This window comes from Heterodontus francisci, chromosome 1 (assembly GCF_036365525.1).
Source record: "Heterodontus francisci isolate sHetFra1 chromosome 1, sHetFra1.hap1, whole genome shotgun sequence".
Lineage (NCBI taxonomy): Eukaryota > Metazoa > Chordata > Chondrichthyes > Heterodontiformes > Heterodontidae > Heterodontus > Heterodontus francisci.
In genome coordinates, this window is record NC_090371.1 from 270,023,716 (window position 1) to 270,046,698 (window position 22,983).

Here is a 22,983-nt window from a genome sequence, read left to right on the forward strand (position 1 = left end):
TAAAACACTTTGAAGAAGTCATGCAATAATAAATCCCAGATGTAAATCAGACCATTCTTTAGGAACCAATCAGGGATCAGTTAAATAAAAGCAAAATACTGCGGATGTTGGAAATCTGAAATAAAAACAAAGTGCTGGAAATACTCAGCGGGTCTGGCAGCATCTGTGGAGAGAAAAACAGAGTTAATGTTTCAGGTCAATGACCTTTCATCACAGAGTAAGTTCCAGATTTCTACTACTCTCTGCATCAACAAGTGCTTTCTGATATCCCTCTTAAACTGCCTAGTTCTAATTTTGAGATCATGTCGCCTTGTTATCATGTCCCCATCAGAGGAAATAGTTTCTCTGCATTTCTATATCCTTTTATAATTTTGAACATCTCATTTAGAGCACCCTTCAGCCTTCTAAACGCAAAGGAATACAAGCCTACTTTATGCAACCTGTCCACAATTTAATCCTCTGAATTCCAATATTATGTTGGTGAACCTATGCTGCACCCCTTCCAAGGCCAATATGTGATTCCTGGAGTGTGGCACACAGAACTGAGTCCAGTACTCAAGATGTGGTCTGACCAAGGTCGTATGCAGCTGAAGCATAATTTTCGCCCTTTTGTAATCCAGCTCCCTTGAGATAAAGGGCAACATTCCATTAGCCTTTTTGTTTTTTGTAGCTTTGCACTAGCTTCGAATGATTTATGTATTGAACTCAGAAATTTCTTTGCTCTTCTCTTGTCCTTAATTTCTCATCAGTTAGAAAATACTCAGATTTATTGTTCTTAGTTTCAAAGGGGATGACCTTACACTTAGTCATGTTAAACTCCATCAGCCAAAGTTTCACTGACTCATTTAATTTGGCTTTATCCCTTTGTAACTGCCTGTTGTCATTTTGTATAGTCTGCAAACTTGGATATACTATTCTCGATTCCTGCACAAAATCATGAATAAATATGGTGAAAAGCTGAGGCCCAGAACAGATCTCTGGGGAATACCATAAGTCACATCCTGCCACTCTGAGTGCCTAGCCCTTATTCCCACTATAGCAGTCTCTGTCCTCCCAACTAATTTCCAACCTAAGTCAAAAGGCTCCCTCCAATTTTGTGCACTCTAATCTTTGCCAATAATGTTTTGTGTGGAACTTTTATGAATGTTCACTATATGGACTTTCAGAAGGCATTCAATAAAGCTCCCTTGTCTATCTTAGTAGTGATGTCCTCAAAATAGAAATACAGACATGACTTATCTTTTACAGACCTCTAAAGGCATTCTGGCTTGTTCTGACATCAGCTCACATTTGTTCAAGTGCTCAGTCACTTTATCCTTATAGTGGGGGATTTAGCTAATAATGTGGAGGACGGCACTAAAATACAGACAGGTTTGCAAAGTGGACAGATAAATGATAAATGAAATTCAGTATAGTTAAGTGTGAGGTGGTTCATGTTGGTAGGAGGAATAAGGAGAGCACATTCCTTGGAAGTAAAAAACCAAATAGGGTAACAGAGCAAAGCGATCTGAGAATACAGATATATCATTGAAATTAACAATGAAGATTCATAAAGCCATAAATAATGCAAAGTGCTGGGATTCATCTCGAGTGGTTTAGAATACAAATGCAGAGAGGTAATGTTACATTTTATAGAACCTTCCTTCGATCACACTTGGAGTACTGTGTGTCGTCTCTAGTATTTGTATGAATAAAATGATATTGAAACACTTGAAAAAGTGCAGAAAAGATGTCTAAGGATGTTACCAGCATTGACAGGATTCATCTATCAGGAAAGATTGAGCAGGTGTTGGAAGAGGCAGGGCCCTCATTACTTTGGAAAAGAGAATGCTAAGAGGAGATCTGGTAGTCGCCTTTTAGATACTGAAGAGGTTTGATAGAGTGGATATGAAGAAATTGTTTCCACTCGTGTATGAATCCAGAACAAGGGGGGGCATAAATAGCTACTAACAGATGAAGTAAGGAATTTAGGAGGAACGTCTTTACACATAGAGTGGTGAGAGTGTGGCACTCACTGCCACATGAAGTGATTGAAGCAGATAGCATTAATGCATTTAAGGGGAAGCTTGCTATATACATGAGGGAGAAGGAAACAGAGGGATATAAACTGACATTATCTCGTGGTTTTACTTTCTTCCTTGTGTGTGCACAAGTTTAGAGTCATCCACTGGAGTAGGATCTTAGTGAAATTAATATAGCGCTGGCACCTCTCAAGCTGATAAATAATGTTGCGTAAATTCAATTTGCATCACATAATTGGATTGCACTAACTAGACTGGAGACTAAGAAACTTTTACCATCTCCAATTCAAACAATGTCCAATCTCTCAACTCAAACACGTTGAACCATATTCAGCACAGTATTGCATTTGGACAAGGAGATGGCAAAATAAAATCATTGCCATAATAGGAAGTTTAATATTTTTTCAGTGTTTATCGGAGTTTACTTAATTGAGTTATTAATAAATCTCTTTCTTTATTACCAGCCAACAAGGGAGGCTCTTGGAAAAGAACCCAATGAATGTGAAGAGGATGAATTACAGGAAATATTGGTAAGACATGCCAGATTGCTGCTATTCATCGTATTCCAAAATTGGACTGAGATGACAAAAAGGCATTTAAAACACAAATAAGCATTAAACAAACCACTTATCAGTATTGAAAACCCCAGCTTGATGAGCACAGTACATACATATGCAAGCCTGCAAGTGTGCACACGCATGTACAAGCCCATTGCCAGTTCTTCAGCAATTCTGAACCAGTTGGTATGTGGCTCAGAGACACTTCATCCTCTGACTTTCACTCCTTATAGTTAAACACCGACCCACCACCTAGCAGCTCTCCTGTGTTGAGGCTGACGGCAGTGGCGTGGAGGACAAAACAGGATCGACTGATTCTTGTGCAACTGCCGAGCTCCCAGCACCAGGCCAAAAAGGCTGGGGTGGGGTGGGAATGGGTGGGGGGGGCGGCGCCCTCTTGTGATTGTACAGCACCAGGACAATTTACAGCCCAGTGCCAGGATCCCCGTCCCTTTAAAGATGGGGATCCCACCTCCAAGAGCTGCTGGCCAATCACAGGTCGGCAGCTCAGCAATATCAACAGCGGTGACCACTGCTGGTACTGCAGACACCTTGGACCCAGACCCAGCGCTGGAGACCTGGACCTCAGATAAGTGAGGTGGTGTCGCTGGGGCCAGGCCAGCAGGTCCCAGCGAGGGAGGGGGAGGGTGAATATTGACTACAGAGGGAGGGGGGTCCAGGGAAGTGGTTTGTTTGCTGCCGGGGGTCCTCCTTGGGCCACAGATTGCCACGGAGGAGGGCCCCCCCCCTTCCCAGGCCAGTAGAGTGGCTGCATGGTGAATAGGCCCTTAAATGGCCTCTGGGTGGGAAGGTTGTCTTTGGCCTATCCTGAAGTGAATTATGACTTTAACCCCTTATAGGGACTAAACCAAATCAGGAGTATATCCCTATGAATCTTCTTTAATCAAGTTCAAACCAGACAAATTCTCAGACACTTATTTCAGTCCAAAGAATTGTACTAGCTTTCCCTTAAAGAAAGAAAACCAACAGAGAATATTACCATCTTTCGGATAGCCTATTTTAATATTATGGCTAAGTCATAAATATCCCAAATATTATTAGAGTCTGGGAAACTCTCTTCAATGCGTATCTCTCCACTTAAACAGACACAGAGAGGGGGTTCTTGTAGTTGTGTACAGAATACTACATTAGACGATTTATTAATGTTTATATATTTATTAAAGAATTTTACATGCAATAAACTTCTTTAGTGGATAGGAATAGCAAATATTGCTGAGAGATGTAACACATAGTCTTATTTCTAACATAGAATCCAAAAGTTTAACCTTGCTAATGTTACAGCAAAATTATCTTCGAATGTCCATCAAAATTTAAAGTAAACTTGTATCTTAAATCCCCCGAATAAGGCATGGGATGAGAAGTGTTGTTTGAGGATATAACACCCCTAACTTTGCTTTCAAAACCTCTCATTTTTATACTATTTCTAACATATCATCTGACTTCCACATTTATGTGACCTTCCTGTGTGTTTTTAAAACCCATATCTTTAATTACCATTTCCACTTAATGTTTTACTGGAATTTGAAGTTGTGAGCTTTTATCTGGTCAAAATGTTTATAATTGTGTTTACTTGACCTCTTGTTCCTGTCAGTCCATTTTCTATAATTGCCTTTTTTATTGTACCTTAAGGCAACCTCTGGAGCCGATTTGTCTTCATCAACAACCCCATAAACTAATTAAGTTTACAGCTACCTCTTACTGATGTCACATGGGATATTTCAATGTGTGTATTTATCTTCCAATTCCCTGGCAACAGAAATTCTATTCTAACAGGGACTTTGAAATATTTAACTCTACCTTCTTAAAGGGGAATGTCAGTAAGTTCTAAATACTGATCATCCATTCAATCCCAAACTGTAAAAGGCATAATACACTAATTATTTCCAAATGCTACCTAATTAAGCCTATTATACCTATATTCCATCACAATCCCACCTCCAACAAAATTGTGGTACGATGAGAAGGTGATGGGCCCTCAATCACCACCCCCGCCCTGCCTCCTGTCGCAATTCTATGGGCCCCCTGCCTCCTAGCCCATCTCAGGAAGCCCATAAAATTCAGCCCGATGTGTTCTTTTGCATTCTAGTCCCTGTCATGTTCCACAAATAAGTTCTTTATTAATAATGAAGGTTTCATCAGCATTGTTATAACTAATGATATGAAGCATCCTTTAAGAATGAATTTGATATTTATTGATGATGAATTAATTAGATTTAGTGACAAAGTAGATTTCATTATTATATAGATCTCTCAATCAATATCTTTGCTATTCAATGTCAGTGCAAAAAGTGGAATTGATATTTAATGACTATGTGGGTATTTCATGAATGTTTTATGTATTGATGAGTTTATAGATTTTTCTACTAATGACAATTAGGCAGTTGTGATGAGAATTACACTGCTTGAAGTATACAATTAGAAGCAACACTGCAAACTTCCTTTGAAAATCCATTTTTTCTTTATAAGAATGTGAGTGAGCATGGGGGTGCAATCACATTTTCCTTTTGCATAAACACTGATTCTGTCAAGACTAAACAATTCAACATTGTCTTATTTTCCAGGACGAGCAACTCCCACAGGCTGAGGACTTTGACATTTATGAATTCAGCTTTAGTGATTTAGAACACACTGAGATGGATCTTGTGAGATGTGCCATTCAGATGTATTATGAGTTAAAAGTTGTGAACAAATTCCATATTCCACGTGAGGTAAGTTAACTCCACGATATGAGAAGCCTTAGCAGGAAATACCAGGAAAAACTGGATGTAATCTACCTGGTGACTGGAAGGTCTCCCAAGTTACCAGATTCTAGAGATGAATTTCAGTGAGATTATTGAATAAACTAATCCAATCCCAATGGCTTCCTCTTTACCTTTATCCCATAAAGAAAGTATCTCAAACCCTAAAGCTGCTCTTAAATTGGCTTTTATTGGGTCATTTTTAAAGTGAATTTTATATAACTTTAAATGTAGTATGCCTCAGGTGGTTAAGATTGTGCCTATTTTAGCCATACAGACCAGGAAGTTTCAAGTTTGATTGCTGTTATATGCTGAGTTAGATTGTTTCAATGAGAGCAGCATGTTAGGGAGGGGATAATAGCCACAGTTCTGACACCTAATCATTTATTTATTGAAAATGCTAGGTCTAGGTTTGAGACTATAAGGGGAGAACAGGATTAATAAAGCCCTTAGAATGTAAACAGAAACTTGCTGAAATAAATAGTGATTTACTCAAATCTGGGAAGGATGTCAAGGACTTGAAGAGTCTGCAGAGACTTACGAGGATGATATCCGGCTGGAGGGACTTCATTTATATGGAGAGACCAGGGAACCTGGGTTCGTTGTCCTTAGAACAGAGAAGGTTCACGGCTTGCGCGTCATCGTGGAATAGATGGAGGATGGTGACAAATTGCTGAGGGCAGACAAATTTGAGCAGGATGCTCCATAAGCCTTCATGGTTGACAGAGTCAAAGACTTTTGTGAGGTCAAAAAAGGCCATGTACAGCAGCGTTGTGCACTGCAATTTTCTTGGAGAGTATTTGAGGATCAGAATCTCAAACCCGAGATTAAGATCATGGTGTACCAGGCAACCGTGATCCCTGCATTCCGATATGCTTCAGAGACTCTGACAACCTACAGCAGGCATCTCAAAGTGCCACCAGAGGTGCCTCCGCAAGATCCTCCAAATCCGGTGGGGCGCTGATTACTCAAAACCAGCTCTGCTGGGCAGGACCTCTAGGATAGTTAGGTGCTTGAAGGCCGGCACAGACACGATGGGCCGAAAGGCCTATTTCTGTGCTGTCTGACTCTATGACTCTATGACTCTAAGGTTAAGGGGAGATTTCATGGAGGTGTTCAAAATTATGAAGGGATTTGATATAGTAAGTAGGGAGAAGTTGTTTCAACTGGCAGGAGAGCGGGTAACTAGAGTTCACAGATTTAAAGACGTTGTTGAAAGAACCAGAAGGGAGTTCAGGAGAATTCTTTTTATTCAGAGAGTTGTTGTGATCTGGAATGTACTGTGTAAAAGGGTGGTGGAAGCAGATTTAGTAGTAACTTTCAAAAGGGAATTGAATAAATACTTGAGGGGGGACAATTGCAGAACCATGGGGTAAGAGCAGGGGTGTGGGACCAATTGGATAGTTCTTTCAAAGAGTCAGCATGGGCACGTTGGACAGAGATTCTCTTTTTTTGTGCTACATGGTTTTATGATTCTATGATTTAGAGGTGCACAGAAGTGACAGAAATTGACATTTTATTCAGATGTTCTTTCCTAGCTGTGAAGATGTGCCTGGTCTCTGGGTGCCATGTGATTATTGGTGGGGGGAGAGGGGAGAGGGTGGGAGGGGGAAGGGATTTCAAGCATGAGCTCCATTGCACTGTTACCCTCTAACCTTATTTTTCTTTAACTGTCAAAGATAATGCACTTTACTGAATGTCAGAGAAAAGCCTCCCTGATTCTCCTGCAATAATAAAATGTCCGGTTGGTACTTGACAGGTGCTAGTCAGGTTTATATACTCATTAAGTAAAGGATATCGGCGAATAACCTACCACAATTGGCGTCATGGATTCAATGTTGGACAGACTATGTTCACTCTTTTGATGGTAAGACTATTTTCTCAGACGTTTTAGTTGCTAAATCTGCATTAATGCTACAGACCCTCTTCCCCTCTTGTCTTTTAAGAGGTACATTGACATCTAAAATTAAACAGAGGTCCCCATTTGGAATTCTATCTCTCCTTTCTTCCTCTTCCCCTTATTGTTTTGTTTCAATAAATATATACTTTAAAAAAAACATTTCTGAGTCAATCTGGGTGTAAAAATATATTCAGTAGATGAAGACAGATGTTCTAAAGTGACAAGAGGCAAACAGGCTCACCATTGCATTATTATCGAAAATGGTTGCAATTTTACAACAATCCAGTAGCTGCATGGTGGCTTTTACTGATACCAGCCTTTTAATGCCTAGATTTTTATAAAATTGAATTCAAATTCTTAGATTTCCCTGGTAGGATTTGAACTTGCATTCTCTGGCTTATTCATCCAGTCCTCTGGATTATTAAAAATATAAACAGGATGTGCTGGAAATTCTCAGCTGGGCAGGCAGCATTTGTGGAGAGATAAACAGAGTTATTATTTTAGGGTGATGACCTTCCATTTATTCAGTGACATAGCCACTATGCTTCCTTGGCACTCATAATTTAAATTACACCTCTGTGAAGCACCTTTGAGATACTTTTTCTATATTGAAAGCACTCTATAAATCGAAGTTGTTGATGTATCGGCCAACATTGCAGGCAACTCAACTGCACCAAAACTTGCACCAAGCTAATGTAAATAGCCCGAGCCCGAGAATTCCAACGGGTCAGATGTGTAACCATGCGGCATTAATGAAATCCATCCTGCCATTCGTAACAGCGATGGAACACGGTCACTGTTTTGCAGGCTCATCAGTTTTGATTAATATTTAAAAATATATGGTGGCCAGTAAATTGCAATGCTCCAATCAGAGAGCTGCTATAAGATGCATTAACACACCTGTGACCTGTGATGTACTGATCAATTGTACAGAATCTCACAGCTTCCTTTGCATTTACAGACAGGTAAATTGAAACGCTACTACACAGACCTGGAAGCATTGGCCATGTTAACTGCAGGGCTCTGTCATGATATCGATCACAGAGGGACCAACAACTTGTATCAAATGAAGTAAGTTCTTAATAAACAGAAGCCATTCTTCTTTAAGTTAACTGTCATTGGTAAGTTAGGAAACACGTGAGCAATACATCTCCTTCAAAGGAAGAATTTGATATGAAAATATCTGATTAATATTAGCATTTTTGTTTAAAACCAAAATTTATACTTCATTTTCTGTTCATCGACAACTTGTTTAATCTACTTAACTGTGGCTTTATTTAATTTTCTCATCTGTTATCAATGTGTATAAGAATATGTTAAATATTTTAAAGAATGGGGTCATTGCAGAACTAGACAGGATTAAACAAGTGCACGACAGGAGAATGTATAATACTGAGCAGAATACACACTTTATCCCATTAGAGATGCAAATCTAACAGGCAATGTAGGCATTTGTTCACCTTTCTGTACAAATGCATTTTAGTTTAAAAATATCAGCAGCAATATATTTTTCTCCTGATGGGCATAATTTCAAATGTTATACCAATATTCTAGCATATTTGTTGGCATAATGATAAATCTACAGGTTATTCATGTGTTTTCCAATGATCTAACCTTGTACGAATGATGTTAATAGAAAGTTCACTTAAAGATGGTGTTAATTAAAGAAGTGGAATGGAACTGAGGATTTGTATCAATACAGCAGTAAGCTGATTGGATCTAATGCCTTTTTACTTATCCCTTATTTCTTTAAATTTGATTTATGTATTTGAAAATACAATTTTAGTTCATTAACGTATAAATGTTAAACACAGAAGAAAAACTATAGCATGTTTACCAAGTCAAATAATCGATCTATATAAATATATAAATATAAACACAGATATTCATATACGTAACGGGTTGCAATAATGTTAAGAGGGGAGCAGAAATACAAAGGACCATGTTTAGTCAATGTACTGTTATCCTCTGAATTACTGGGCCATATTTTCATCTGGAAAAAAATGAACATCCATTTATATTTATGATCTATGACTCATCAACCAGAACACATATATTTGCCTAAAGTGTGCCATAGCATCTAACGGAAAAGCTAATCAAGTGCATGGATTTGGCATGTCACTATTATCTTAATGCAAGAGGTTGCTTTGAAGTGGGTGTCTCTGGGCTGATACTTGCCCAGGTAAAATGCCATGATAGAGTTGGTGATGAAGTGGCAGGAACTGTAAATCTGGAAGTGGCAACAGCTGTGTCTCTGGAATTAATCAAAATTCCTTTAGAGTGGCCACTCTCCGCCCAAGTCCCATCCATGATGTAAAATACAGATGACCTTGTTTAACTGTGTATACACTTGCATTGGCCTTAAAGAAATAGTCTCTGAATGTAAGGACATTATACTATGTTGAGAAAGCAGGAGAAGCTGCTGTTATTTATGATGGAGTCTTGCCATGCCATTACCAGCCTTCTGCTGCCACCTCATCTTCAACCTCACCATCCCCCACAAGACTATCCTGTCCACCTGCCTAATATTTACTGAGCGATTTTCAGCATGAGGATTCCACTCCAGGTACAGTTCTGTGCTGGTGGTTGAGTGCCATTTTTTCCTCTTTGGGGAGAGAAGATCATGTTACAGGAATGCCAGTGGCCTGGTGACTTGTCTTCTCCCAGTATGATTACACGCATCACATAGTGATGAGAGGAGTAGGTGCATTGTCCCTTTTAAAGGCGTGTTGTAGTAGAAGCCCTTGTGACAGGGCTATGTGAGTAGACAGAGTGGTTGTGAGTACAGATGGTGCTTGAGTACCTGCAGAGGTTATCCTTTGCATAAGTTAATTTCCCTGCCAGTTAGGTGATAGCAGAGAACGTATGAGAGATGAATATGAGAATGAAGCATCCATCAGTGGCACAGTATGTGGATTGGAAACAATGTCTTGACATATTGAGCCTCTTCTTCTACTGTGTAACAGTTGTTTGGATATCTCTCTCCATACAGTCTCTAATGGGGCTTCCTGCCCCTAGTAGCCAAGTAGATCCCTTTTTGCCCTGATGCATCTGGGAATCCTTCCTGTTGCTGACCACTCTCAAGGCCGTAGCTCTTTCATACACTCTTGAAACTGCAGCTCAAAGAGTGATGATCGTTCTATCCCCTTAATTAGCTTCAGCCTTTTAAAGGCTGCAGCAGCAGTCAATCTCTTCCCTCCAAGCAGCGAGAACCCAATGAAGAATAACTGCACTACCCCCTAACCCATCCTGCATGGTCAATGAGGGCCCTGGGAGGAAACCAATGGTAAAGTCACATGGATGGGTGGAGGTGCCACTCTTCCGCTGAGCTGTCAAAATGGGGACAATTCATCCTCGAAACTCCTCTGAACTATTTCACTTCTGGTCACTATTGTGATGTTGCTTTTAAAACTTTTCCATTCGGTAGGCTGACTAAGTTGTGACCTGACCTGGAGTGGAATGTTGACCTTTTTAATTTAATTGAGTAGTTGTGGAATGCTGCATGAGTTCATAAATAATACCCTTAGCAAGGCCTTAACAAGTAAAAATTAGCATTTTCTTTCATTTATGTTCACTATAGGTAGAGCCAAATAAAATAGGAGCTTTCAAAAGAGTACTGGACAGGCACCTGAAGAGAAAACATTTGCATGGCTACGGAGAAAGGCCAGGGGAGCAGGATTAGCTGAGTAGCTCTTACAGAGAGCCAGCACGGACACGACAGACTGAATGGCCTCCTTCTGTGCAGTAACCAATAAAGCCTGGTTACCCGACCTGAACCCGACTAGACCCGACTACATGTGTCGGGGTCGGGTCGGGGCGAAATTCCGAGTCCAGCATTCGGGCTCGGGTCGGATCGGGCTGGGACACAGCTTCCAGGAAGTCACGGGATCAAGCTTACCCATGGTTCCCTACAACTCCAGCTGCAGGAATAGCCTGCTGCCGAAACGGATGAAGGAGATTCGTGTCGGGTCGGGTCGGGTGCGAAAAAAAATTAAAGGGCTCGGGTCGGGTTCGGGTTGGCTGTGGTCGGGTCGGGCCCGGGTCGGCTTTCAATTTTAAACCCGAGCCAGGCTTTAGTAAACATCCTATGTTAATCCATTTTTACTCTTGACTGAGGTAACAAGCAACCTACCATTTTTCATTGTCAATTTATCTGTTATCAGGTCCCAGCACCCACTGGCAAAACTACATGGCTCTTCAATTATGGAACGCCATCACTTGGAGTTCAGCAAGACTTTACTTGCCGATGAGGTGAGATTCTAACTTACGTGGGCTTCCCTTACTAATGCCAGCGATACAGTGGACTGATAAACAGAGCTAAAGACTTGAGCCAGAAATAAACCTTAGGGTGAAATGAGGCAGAACATAGCGAAGAGAGGTTGTATGTGAAATGCATCTTAGCTAGTAGCTCAAATGGATGATGGCCCATCCACAGCTCCAATTTTATTTCCCATTGATTACAAGACGAGTTTCACCCCATTAAAGAAAATAATGATATGATTGGGCAGAGTCAACATGGATTTATGAAAGGGAAATCATGGCCGGAACTTTACAGTAGGTGGACGGGAGTCGGCCACCAAATGAAAAGCTGGTGGCAAACCAGCTTCCGCCTCGCCTGAGGATCTGACCTGTATTTTGCAGGTCACCGGGCTTCAATTGGTGTGAGGCGGGGACCTACACCCGCTTGAGGTAGGAAGTCCTGCCTAATAGAGCTGTTGGCCAATCAGCAGGCCGGCAGCTCGTAGTCCCAGCAGCGCCACTGGGAGTGGTGGCCACTGCTGGGACTGCGGCCAGCATGAAGACAAGATGCCTGGGAGCTGGGAGGGAAGGTAAGGTTTGATTGCCTCGCTGGCGGTAATTGGTCAGGCCTTGACGAGGCAAGGGTGGTTGATTGGGGTGAAGGGGGGCGTGTTGTGTCTTGGGGGTGGTTGGAGTAGTGGGGGCGGCCCTCCATCAGGCACAGGGTGCCTGATCATGAGGGCCACCCCAGGACGCTCAGAAGCCGCCTGCTTTTCTTAGGCAGCTTCTCCCAGCTCCAGGACGCCCGCTTGCCACGTGTAAAATCCACATGGAGGCGGGTGATGGCCCTTAAGTGGCCATTAAGTGACCACATAAGGGCCTTGATTGGCCTGGGGCAGGTGGGCCATTTTTCGCCGCTGCCGCCCTGCATAAAGTGGAGGCGGGAGCGGGTCAGGAATGTCTCCCCGTGCCTCCCGCTCCATTTTATGCCACCCACCCACCACCATCCTGCTCATCGGGGTGGCATAAAATTCCGACCCATGTTTGACAAAGCTGTTGGAGTTTTTTGAGGGTGTTACCTGTAACATAGATAAAGGAGAACCAGTGGATGTGGTGTATTTGGATTTTCAGAAGGCTTTTGATAAGGTCCCGCACAGGAGGTTAGTAAACAAAATTAGAGCACGTGGAATTGGGGGATGATATACTGGTATGGATTGAGAATTGGTTAACAGACAGAAAACAGAGAGAAGGAATAAACAGGTCATTCTCAGGCTGGCAGGCTGTTACTAATGGGGTACCACAAGGATTAGTGCTGGGGCCACAGCTGCTCACAATCTATATAAATGATTTGGCTATGGGAACCAAATGTAATATTTCCAAATTTTCTGATGACACAAAACTAGGAGGGAAAGTAAGTTGTGAGGATGATGCAAGGAAGCTTCAAGAGGACTTGGACAGGCTAAGTGAATGGGCAAGAACATGGAAGATGAAATATAATGTGAATAAGTGTGAAATTATCCCCTTTGGTAGAAAAAACAGAAAGACAGAGTATTTCTTAAATGGAGAGAGGTTGGGAAGTGTTGATGTCCAAAGGGACCTGAGTGTCCTTGTTCACGAGTCACTAAAAGCTAGCATGCAGGTGCAGCAAGCAATTAGGAAGGCAAATGGTATGTTGGCCTTCATTGCAAAGGGATTTCAGTACAGGAGTAAAGATGTCTTGCTGCAATTGTATAAAGCTTTGGTGAGACTACACCTGGAGTATTGTGTACAGTTTTGTTCTCCTCATCTAAAGAAGGATATACTTGCCATAGAGGGAGTGCAATGAGGTTCATCAGACTAATCCCTGGGATGGCGGGATTGTCCTATGGGGAGAGATTGAGGAAACTCTGTATTCTCTAGAGTCTCAAAGAATGAAAGGTATCTCATTGAAGCTTACAAATTTCTTACAGGGCGTGAAAGGGTAGATGTGGATAGGATGTTTCCCCTGGCTGGTGAGTCTAGAATCAGGGGACATAGTCTCAGAATAAAGGGCAGACCATTTAAGACTGAGATAAGGATGAATTTCTTCGCTCAGAGGGTGGTGAATCTTTGGAATTCTCAACCCCAGAGGGCTTTGGAAGCTTAATGTTTAAGCATATTCAAGACAGAAAGTGATAGATATCTGTATATTAGTGATATCACGGGATGTTCTATATATGGGGATAGCGCAGGAAAGTGACGTTGAGGTGGATGATCAGCCTGATTGAATTGAATGATGGAGCAGGCTCAACGGGCTGAATGACCTACTCCTGCTCCTATTTCCTACGTTCTTATGTTAACTGCAAAATGGGAAATAAATGTGAAACACTGAGGGATCTGAAGATATAATAAATGTAACATATGAATATGTAACTAAAGATGAGTAAATGCACAAATGCTGGAAATGTGAAATACAAACAGAAAAGGCTCCATGTACACTACAGATTTGTCAGATTCTGGATGCAAAAGACAGATGACTATTTTGGGTATTCGTCTTCTTCAGAACTGTTCTGAGAACGAATTACTGGATGAGATGCAAATCTGGTCTGTGTGTCCACTAATGCAAGTATTGTAGGACTTTACGTGATACTAGTTGCAGCCTTACTGGTATCCAGGCAACCAAGGTGAAGGTTCAAGGCTCATTGTGCAGGAAACCACAGGTTTGAAAATATTAAGGAGAGGCTACAGCAAATGAAGAAGTTTAATTTGATGATGCTGAACTGAAATTTTTTAAGTGAAATTTATGGGGAAGAAAAGACTGAAGGGGTGATTTTAACCCTGCCCGCCTGGCAGAAATTGGGCAGGAAACTGACCCACCAACATCCTGATCCCTTTCTGCTATCCTTTTTTTAACCTGTTCTTCTGAGCAGATGTCTTGGACACCTACCTGAAACCAGCGGGTTCCTTCTTTAAATATGCAAATATGCAGGACCTATCTGATGCTATCATCTGGGGATTTATAAAATATGCGATATTTATAAATTGAAGGTAAAAGAGTTGATTGCATTAAAGGGGTCAACAGAACGTCTTGGGATGTGGGTGTTAAGGAGCATTTGTGCATTAAGCGTAGGATGGAGGACTTAACTTTGTATTAATTGTGACATAAAACAGGAATTTCTAGGCACTGATTTGGTCTTTCAAAAATTGGGGACTTAATATGATCTTAAATAGCTTGTACTATTCCGAACTTAAGAAATGTGTTACGTTTGCTGCTACCCATTAAATTGCAAATCAATTTTTTTGTCCCTCATCAGTTTTATGTAATTTGTTGCATACCTTTTAGATTTTCCATACCATTCACCATTTTCACATCTGAGAGAGTGCGTAGTTGAGCTGTTTACAGAGCTCAGCCAGTAAAGCTCTTGAAGCACCACTAGGAGATGAACGAAAATGGCAGAGATCAACTCTGCCATTATTCTCTTCCATCACTTGTGTCAACTTAGCTCAGTTGAGAACAGTCTTGGCTTTCAGTCAGCAGGTGCTGAGTTGAAGTCACATTGAAGGGCTTGAACAGATATCCTGGCCTGAAATTTCAGTGCAGTTACTGAAGGGGTGTTGCATTATCAGAGGCATTGTCCTTTAGATGAGATATTGAATGGCTTCTTCTAATGACTATGCAAGATCCCATTGCACTAACTGAAGAACAGCAGAAAGGAGTCTTGGCCAAAATTCCTCCGTAAACCAACACCACGTAAATTAATTGATCATTCATTTCATTGCTGGTGATGGGATTTGTTGTTTGCAAAATGGCTGATATAGACACCCATATCAGCAGTGACTGCACTTCGCATTATCTGATTACATATGAAAAGCTTGGGGATGTCCTGAGAAATATGATCAGGTTCTATATAAGGTCCTTCCTCCCTCTGTCTCTGTAAAGAAGAGCTTCACTTTGGATTGTTTCCTGTGTTACAACAATGATTACACTTTCGAAAGGTATTTCATTGGCTATAAAGCGTTTTGAGACGTCTGGTGGTCGTGAAGGGCACTATGTAAATGCAAGTCTTTCTTTCTTTTTCAGCCTCTCCCTCTCAACATAATTAAGAGCAGATACTTCCTGTATGGAGAACTACAGGTGCAGTGCTACTGGGCAGTATCAATGGGTAACCATTTAAAATCTGCTGTGTTTGTTCTCTTCCAGAGTTTGAACATTTTCCAGAACTTGAACAGGAGGCAGTACGAACATGTCTTTCATCTGATGGATGTTGCTATCATTGCAACAGACTTGGCACTCTATTTTAAGTAAGGGACTGTAAGGCTTCTTAACTGAGGAATAGCTTTGTTATTCTTTGAGTACACGCAGCATACAGAAAAAGATCAGGCTAGGCAGGGTCCTGTTTGAAGCACTAACCTCAGTCACAAAGATATTTTTGCAGAACCAGGTTCCTATGAGATCTGGAGAAAAATGCTTGTTTTGTTACCTGGGTTTAAGTTCTTTATTCTGACTGCAATAGGTTTGAGCTCATGTTGCACAATCGACCCAGCACCGAGGCCTTGATGAACAAGTTTAGCTCTTGGAGATCAGTGTTAAGAATAAAGGGGTAATTTTCCAACACCACACTCCTGCTAGGAGCACATAGCATAAATATAGGTATATATAGGTATATATCATAGGATGGTGGTAAAACAGATTGTGATATATGTTGTCAGTGGGCATGCTCCTCGCTGGGTAGGGGAGAGGGAACGAAGTTAGAAAATAATCTCCTCTAGGCACACTTCATGAGCACAAATTTAAAAGTTTCTTGACAAACTTGAACAGTGGACAGATAAATGGCAGGTGCAACCTCATATTAATGTAGGGTTATGAGATTTGGGGCAGAGGGACAGTTGATTTGGATTATGTGCTATATAGGAATGTACTTGAGGTAATGGAGCAGGAGGGAAATCTTGGAGTTTTCATGGACAGGTCATTAACATCATTAGCACAATGATCCCAGGCTGTTAAAGAAAGCAAACAGAGTGTTGGGATTCATAGAAAAGGGTAGAATGCATAAATCCAGAGAGGTCATCTTAAAACTGTATCTGGGTCTAGTGAGGCCACAGCTGGAGTACTGTATCCAGTTTAGGTTTTGTTATTTAAAAAGGGTATTCAGTTATTGGAGGGGGTACAGAGAAGGGTATTCAGTTATTGGAGGTGTTACGGACATGTAGAAAAGGGTTTGGGTGGTTCCCAATGTTCACGTCCCAGCTGAGCAAATTGTGTTTTGTTAAAAGTGGTGAGTTAGTTCCTGCATGTGTTTTAGGGTCAAGTAAAAGGAGAAATTATAGGTTTTCTTGTAGGTTTAAAAAAAAACTATTTTTACACAATTCCCGAAATAGTCACAACCTCACTCAAACACAAATTCATTCACACATACACACACAAGAATAGATAGATGGAGAGAAAAGGGTAGGATGTAGCTCAAAGTGGGGTAGGAGTTCGTACACCTGTTGCGGTAAACTTGTTGAAACTTCTCAGGAGGACATTCTCTTTCAAAGGTGCCTAGGTGTTTGTAGTCGTGAACTTGTTGAGGTGTTGCAGATTTCTGGTGGTTAAGACTTCAGGCTGGAAGTAGTGGCTACTTCCAGTTCTTTGCTATAGTCTATTCAGTTGTTGTTCAGTGGAGTTCTTCTTGCTTGGCTGGATTTCTTTCACAGCCTGTGGCTGGACTGCTTTCTGTAGGTGTTGGCTTGATTTCACCTCTCTCCACAGAGGGCTACCTTTTTAAGGCAAAATTCCATCATATTAGAGTTTCTGTTAGGAGACACATGGCCCTCTCATCTGTTGTGACCACACAATGGGCCAGGATATGATAACCATGGCTATCGATTGTTGTCTGAATGGGGACTATTGTGTTAACATGGTGCCACTTCACACTCATTCATTTTGGTTTAAGCTGTGAATCGGTTTGTCTCTAGAATCCTTTTTTAGTTAATTCGTGTTGAATAAGAGTCATTAATATGCAATAGTACTGCTTTCAATTTCAAAGGGGTTCTCCCCAGAGCTATTTCAGATGAGATTAACAAGTTCCATCCTGCAAACAAGTTTATTGATTTCCAGTACAGGAGGGGGTCACGTGGTTGCTACTCCATTTTGACTGTGGTACAAGTGCCCATGTTCTTGTGGTTTTGTTTAACAGTTAACTTTTTAATCCATAATTCTTCCATTTTATTGTTTATTTCATCATGGCTCCTTCCATGCATGACAGAGTGGATATGGAGAAGAATATTCAGTTATTGGAGGGAGTACAGAGACGGTTATTCAGTTATTGGAGGGGATACAGAGAAGGATATTCAGGGGGAATTTTATGCTGGCAGCAGGGGTCTCAAAGTCAGAGGAAGCTGACGCCAAGATCCCTGGTCGCCACTTTTCCAGAAGGCCCGCCAAATTTAGTGCCAATCAGGCTGGCTGCTGCTGTAGCTGCACCTACAGGAAGCCGAGGAGTGTCACTGGAGCCAGGCCTCAGTAGGTCAGGATGGGAAGGGTCTTGTGGGTTGGGGGTTGGCAGCAACGGCAGGCTGGTGGCCCTCAGCAGTATCCACCCCACTTCCCGAAACTAGATCCCTCTTTGAGACACTGTGCCTTTGAACGATGGCCCACCACCACCCCCCTCAACACTTCCACCACCCGGAACAGAGCCAGGAAGCAGCCCGCACTGTTTTTTGGGCTGTGCTTCCCGTGTAGCGACAGGACCACGCACCGCACAGGGAAGAGGCCCATAATTAGAGGTTCATTTCACAGTTAAGGGCCTCAATTGGCGGCAGGGTGCGATGGCTGTTCACAGGCATTCCTACCCAGGACTAAATTTCGGCGGAGACGGGATGGTGGAGAGGCTACCCCCACCCCTCCCACCCCCACCCCCACCACCACCATCCCACCCGATTTTATGCTCTCCCCACCTCCAAACCCGCCATGGGGGAGAGCATAAAATTGCAGCCTCAGTTATTGGAGGCAGTACAGAGAAGGATATCCAGCTTTTGGACGGGGTACAGGGATGGATATTCAGTTATTGGCGGGGATACAGAGATGGCCCAGATCGTTGTTCCTAGGATTTAAGAGAATGACATATCAGGAAATATTGACTGACCTGGGTCTTTTCTGTCTTGAAAAGAGAGGATAGAAAGATGTGCTTAAAATTCTGAAAGATTTGGATAAATTGGATTCAAGCAATCTTGTCTCCCTGTAGAGCATTTTAGCACAAGGTGTCATATTTACTAACTAAGGAAGCAAAAGAAAATATGAAATGCAGGAGGAAGCCCTTTGCTAAAAGAGTGCTGAGTATGTGGAACTGGTTTGATAAGTCACCAGGACAGGATGAGATGCATCTAAGGATATTGAGGGAAGTAAGGGTGGAAATTGCAGAGGCAGTGGCCATAATCTTCCAAACCTCCTTAGATACAGGGGTGATGCCAGAGAACTGGAGAATTGCAAATGTTACACTCTTGTTCAAAAAAGGGTGGAAGGATAAGCCCAGCAACTACAAGCTGGTCAGTTTAACCTCGGTGGTGGGAAAGCTTTTAGAAATGATTATTCGGGACAAAATTAACAGTCACTTGATAAATGTAGATTAATTATGGAAAGCCAACATGGATTTGTTAAGGGCAAATTAGGTTTAACTAACTTACTTGAGTTTTTTTGGTGAGGTAACAGAGAAGGTTGATAAGGGTAATGAGGTTGATGTGATATATATGGACTTCCAAAAGGAATTTATTAAAGTGCCACATAGCAGGCTTGTCAACAAACTTAGAGCCCAGGGAATAAATGGGACAGTAGCAGCATGGATACGAAATTGGCTGAGTGGCTGAGTGCCAGGAAACAGAGAGTAGTGGTGAATGGTTGTTTTTTGGACTGGAGGAAGGTGTACAGTAGGGTTCCCCAGCTGTCAGTGTTAAGAGCCCTGCTTTCCTGATATATATTAATAACCAAGATTTAGGTGTACAGGGTACAATTAAAAAGCCCTCGACATAGTGATCCGTGGCGGGGATGGGGGTGGAGGGGCGGTGGGGCCTGAAGATGGCTCTGGATGAGGCCCGCCGTGAACCTCGACACCGACAGGGCCCAGTCCGATCCTCCCGGTGGTGGCAAGGCTCCGTGGTGGCCCATCTGCGGCTGGTCAACGGGACCACAATTAACATATTCAAATCAATAAAACTAATACATTTCAAACGACTTACCTGCGATCTTGAGGGCCCGCTGCGATCTTCAGCGTGGTGGCCAGGGCTCCCATGCGTTCAGATCCCCCTCTGGGGAAATGAGGCGTGACACTGGTGGGGAGGGGGTAAGTTTATCAGTGTGGGGGAGTGGGGGTACTGGGGTCAAGAACGCGTAATGAGTGTGGGGGATAGTGGGAAGGGTTGAACCTTACACTGTGTGCAGTTTTGGGGGGAAGGTCAGATGTAAAAGGTAAGTATTTTGGTGGGGGGGGGGCAAGAGAAGTAGTTATTCTAATTGTTATTGGAGGTAGGCAGGGAAAGAGCGTTAGAAATTTATTTAAAACTTTTGGGGGGAATCTTTCTTTAAAGATTTAAATAAGCCGGCAAGGCTGTCTGCCCTTTAAAAATGGTGCCGGCGCCTGCACACGTGATTTGGGGGGTATGGGCTGCCTCAGTTATTTAAATGAGGCGCCGCGTTTAAGATTGCAGTGGCTCTTTGGCGTGCAGGCCGTCAATTTTTTAGCTCGCTACCGAGATTGGCAGGAGGCTCATAAAATCCAGCCCTATGTGTGTATATGTGAGTGTACGTAAGCCTTTATGTATATGTGAATATATTCGTGAGTATGTGTGTATCATTTGCGACTGTCAACTGAAGTCAAACTATTTAAAAAAGAATTATTAGGTATATGTCTTTAGGGGATAACACAACACTGTAATGGATCATCATTATAAAACTCAGGACATGCAAAAAAAAATCATGAAATTCACAATAAATCACCAAGAGTAAACCCCAGTGTTTCAAACACAAGATACAACCCTGAAAATTACAGATTTGAAACATGCCATATTCTGACACTTGTTATCGAACATGTTAAGCACCTGTGGTGACCTCAATTTGATCAGTGCTACAGTTAAAAACCTATGAGCGACTAGTGTTCTTTCAGTGCCAGAAGCTTCACAATCACATATTTGAAACTATACTGCAACCTCCTTGTCAAAAAACATTCTGTCACTATCTGTACAAATAAAACTCTCCCAGGGCAAAAAGCCTTTAAAAGCAGTTATGTTTGCAATTGTTAGGTTCTAGCAATTTATTTTTGTGTTTAGCGTAGTACTATAAAGGCTAGCTGGTTTGCAGCAGGCAGGAAAGGAGTGCCACCTGGTGGAAAGGACACGTTTTTCAGGACCAGTTTGCAGTTTATATTGGAGTTCAGCACATTCGGAATGACTATGGCACCTGAAAAGCTTTTTTGCTTTAGCAGTCTCTTGTGATAATAGTTGGGCAGCTCCCCACCTTTTGAGTTCATTAATACTGTTAGCTTAGCATTCTCGTTTAATTTTAAATAATGTGTTTGGGTTTATTTTCAGTTTTTGTTTGCGGGTCACCAGATTTCACAGAAGCAGCTTTAATACAGCACAAGAGAAGGTTCAGAGATTGTCTAAATGTTGGGATTTCACAATAGTTCCCAGTCGATCAGAGAAGCCTTTTATCCTCATTACCAATGATGTAATTAAAGGGCACAGTTATCCTGGGAAAGTCTGCATGTATTGCTACCAGCTTTGTAAACAAGTGTACTGTGTTCTTAATGATGTGATACCCATGTCTGCTGCTAAAAACCATTCAAAATGTTCATTTTGTTCCCTGCTGGGTTGTATAGTTGCAGCCATATAATATCAACTGGTGCTGCATAGAACTAACAGCACAGAAGTAGGCTATACAGTCCAACTGGTGGTTAGGCTTCACATGAGACTCCTTGCACCCCTATTCATCTAACCCTATCAGCATGCCCTTCTATTATTTTCTCCCTCGGGTGCTTATCTAGCTCCCCCTGAGACCATGTTCAAACTTCTGCAAACCGTGGCCCAGTTACTACAGTTATTTTTAAAAAGCAGCATTTCCTGACTGAAAAAAAATCAGAACCACATTCTCAACAGGCAGGAATCTCCAATAAAGTAATTGAGAGAGGGGCCCAGTTTGGAGAGTTTACTTTGCCACAGAATGAAGCTTACCCTATTGGAGCGTATGTGACGATGCATAATTTGCAGGTTGTTTCTTCTTTTCATTCTTACAGAAAGAGAACAATGTTTCAAAAAATTGTCGACCTGTCAAAAACCTATGAAGATGAGAAGGCATGGGTGGAATATATGTCACTGGAGACTACCAAGAAAGAAATTGTCATGTAAGCGAAAGATTTTCAAAATCCCATAAAGCATGTTGATGATGATTGAGGAAACCCAGATGGATTTCAGTATTATGATGGTCTATAACCCTGTGGAAAGCTGACGCTGACCTTTAACACTTGCTCTTGTCACATTCAGGGCCATGATGATGACAGGATGTGACTTGTCGGCCATTGCTAAACCCTGGGAGGTTCAGAGCAAGGTGAGTTCTCAGATGGAACAACTTTTCATGCCACCAAGAATTCACACTGATGCCCGTCTGATCAGATGCCCCCTGCAGTATATTGTGGCCGGAGCTTTATATTATGTTTTACATGAATGATGAAGCCATTGTGTAACGTGTCAATAGAGTCGGCCCATGTGTTTGAATTTGCTTCAGTGATTTAACCTTTTAGTCAATGTGGCTCAAAATAAATGTGACAAGCTAATGGTTAATAGCTGATCCATGGACAGAGATGGATGAATGCTCAAAAGAGGGATTGGGGAATACAGTCCTCATAACCTGCTTTAACTATCATCACTTTGTAGTTATAATCTCTTTATTCTTTATGAACAGAGGTGTGTTTTTCTTTGTTGTGTATTGTACATCTTGAAGACACAAGCTTAGAAATGATTGTTTTCATTAGCTAATAACACTTAAAAGGATGTGAAATAGGCTGGTAGCAAATCATCAGCTGAATTTTCACTGTGCCAAATCTTCCACTGAAGTTTACAGCATCAAACTCTTTTTGGAGACCCATTTCCTAGTCTCATTGTCTATTTTATTTGGTTTGAAATGGTAAATAAAAACTGCCACAGTGTATGACTGCTGATTCGCTACGAACCTATTTTGCACTGCTGGCGTAGACCAGTTTCACCCCCAGCGTGTTCAAATGACACTTCCCTGGCTGCTGTGAATCCATCTGTTTTAAATGGGTTAATACTTTCATCAGATTAACAGCAGAAGCAGATCCTGCCAAAACTTTGTCTGTTAACATTGCTAATAGGAATTTTTAGCTTGTGGAAAATTTGCTTCACCTATTAGTGGTTTGAAACAGATTGATGAAGTGAAAATATAATGTAATATTCCAATATCCATAATGCAGCCACTAAATAGGTGCTGGAGTTTATCAAAAACCTGCTCCCTGCACTCTGATAAAATATGGATATTATCTGCTGCTTTAAAACAGTGCTAT

General features: G+C 41.7%; 1 protein-coding gene across 1 annotated transcript in view; it reads left to right on the forward strand.

Moving 5' to 3' along the window:
- Positions 1-22,983, forward strand: part of LOC137360147 (rod cGMP-specific 3',5'-cyclic phosphodiesterase subunit beta-like) — a 75,542-nt gene that overhangs the window by 43,708 nt on the left and 8,851 nt on the right. The window contains exons 11-18 of the mRNA XM_068025729.1: positions 2,486-2,551; positions 5,161-5,307; positions 7,097-7,204; positions 8,199-8,308; positions 11,401-11,488; positions 15,636-15,736; positions 21,700-21,807; positions 21,947-22,010. Of these exons, the coding sequence (XP_067881830.1) occupies positions 2,486-2,551; positions 5,161-5,307; positions 7,097-7,204; positions 8,199-8,308; positions 11,401-11,488; positions 15,636-15,736; positions 21,700-21,807; positions 21,947-22,010 (792 nt within the window). The remainder of the gene's footprint in view (positions 1-2,485; positions 2,552-5,160; positions 5,308-7,096; positions 7,205-8,198; positions 8,309-11,400; positions 11,489-15,635; positions 15,737-21,699; positions 21,808-21,946; positions 22,011-22,983) is intronic.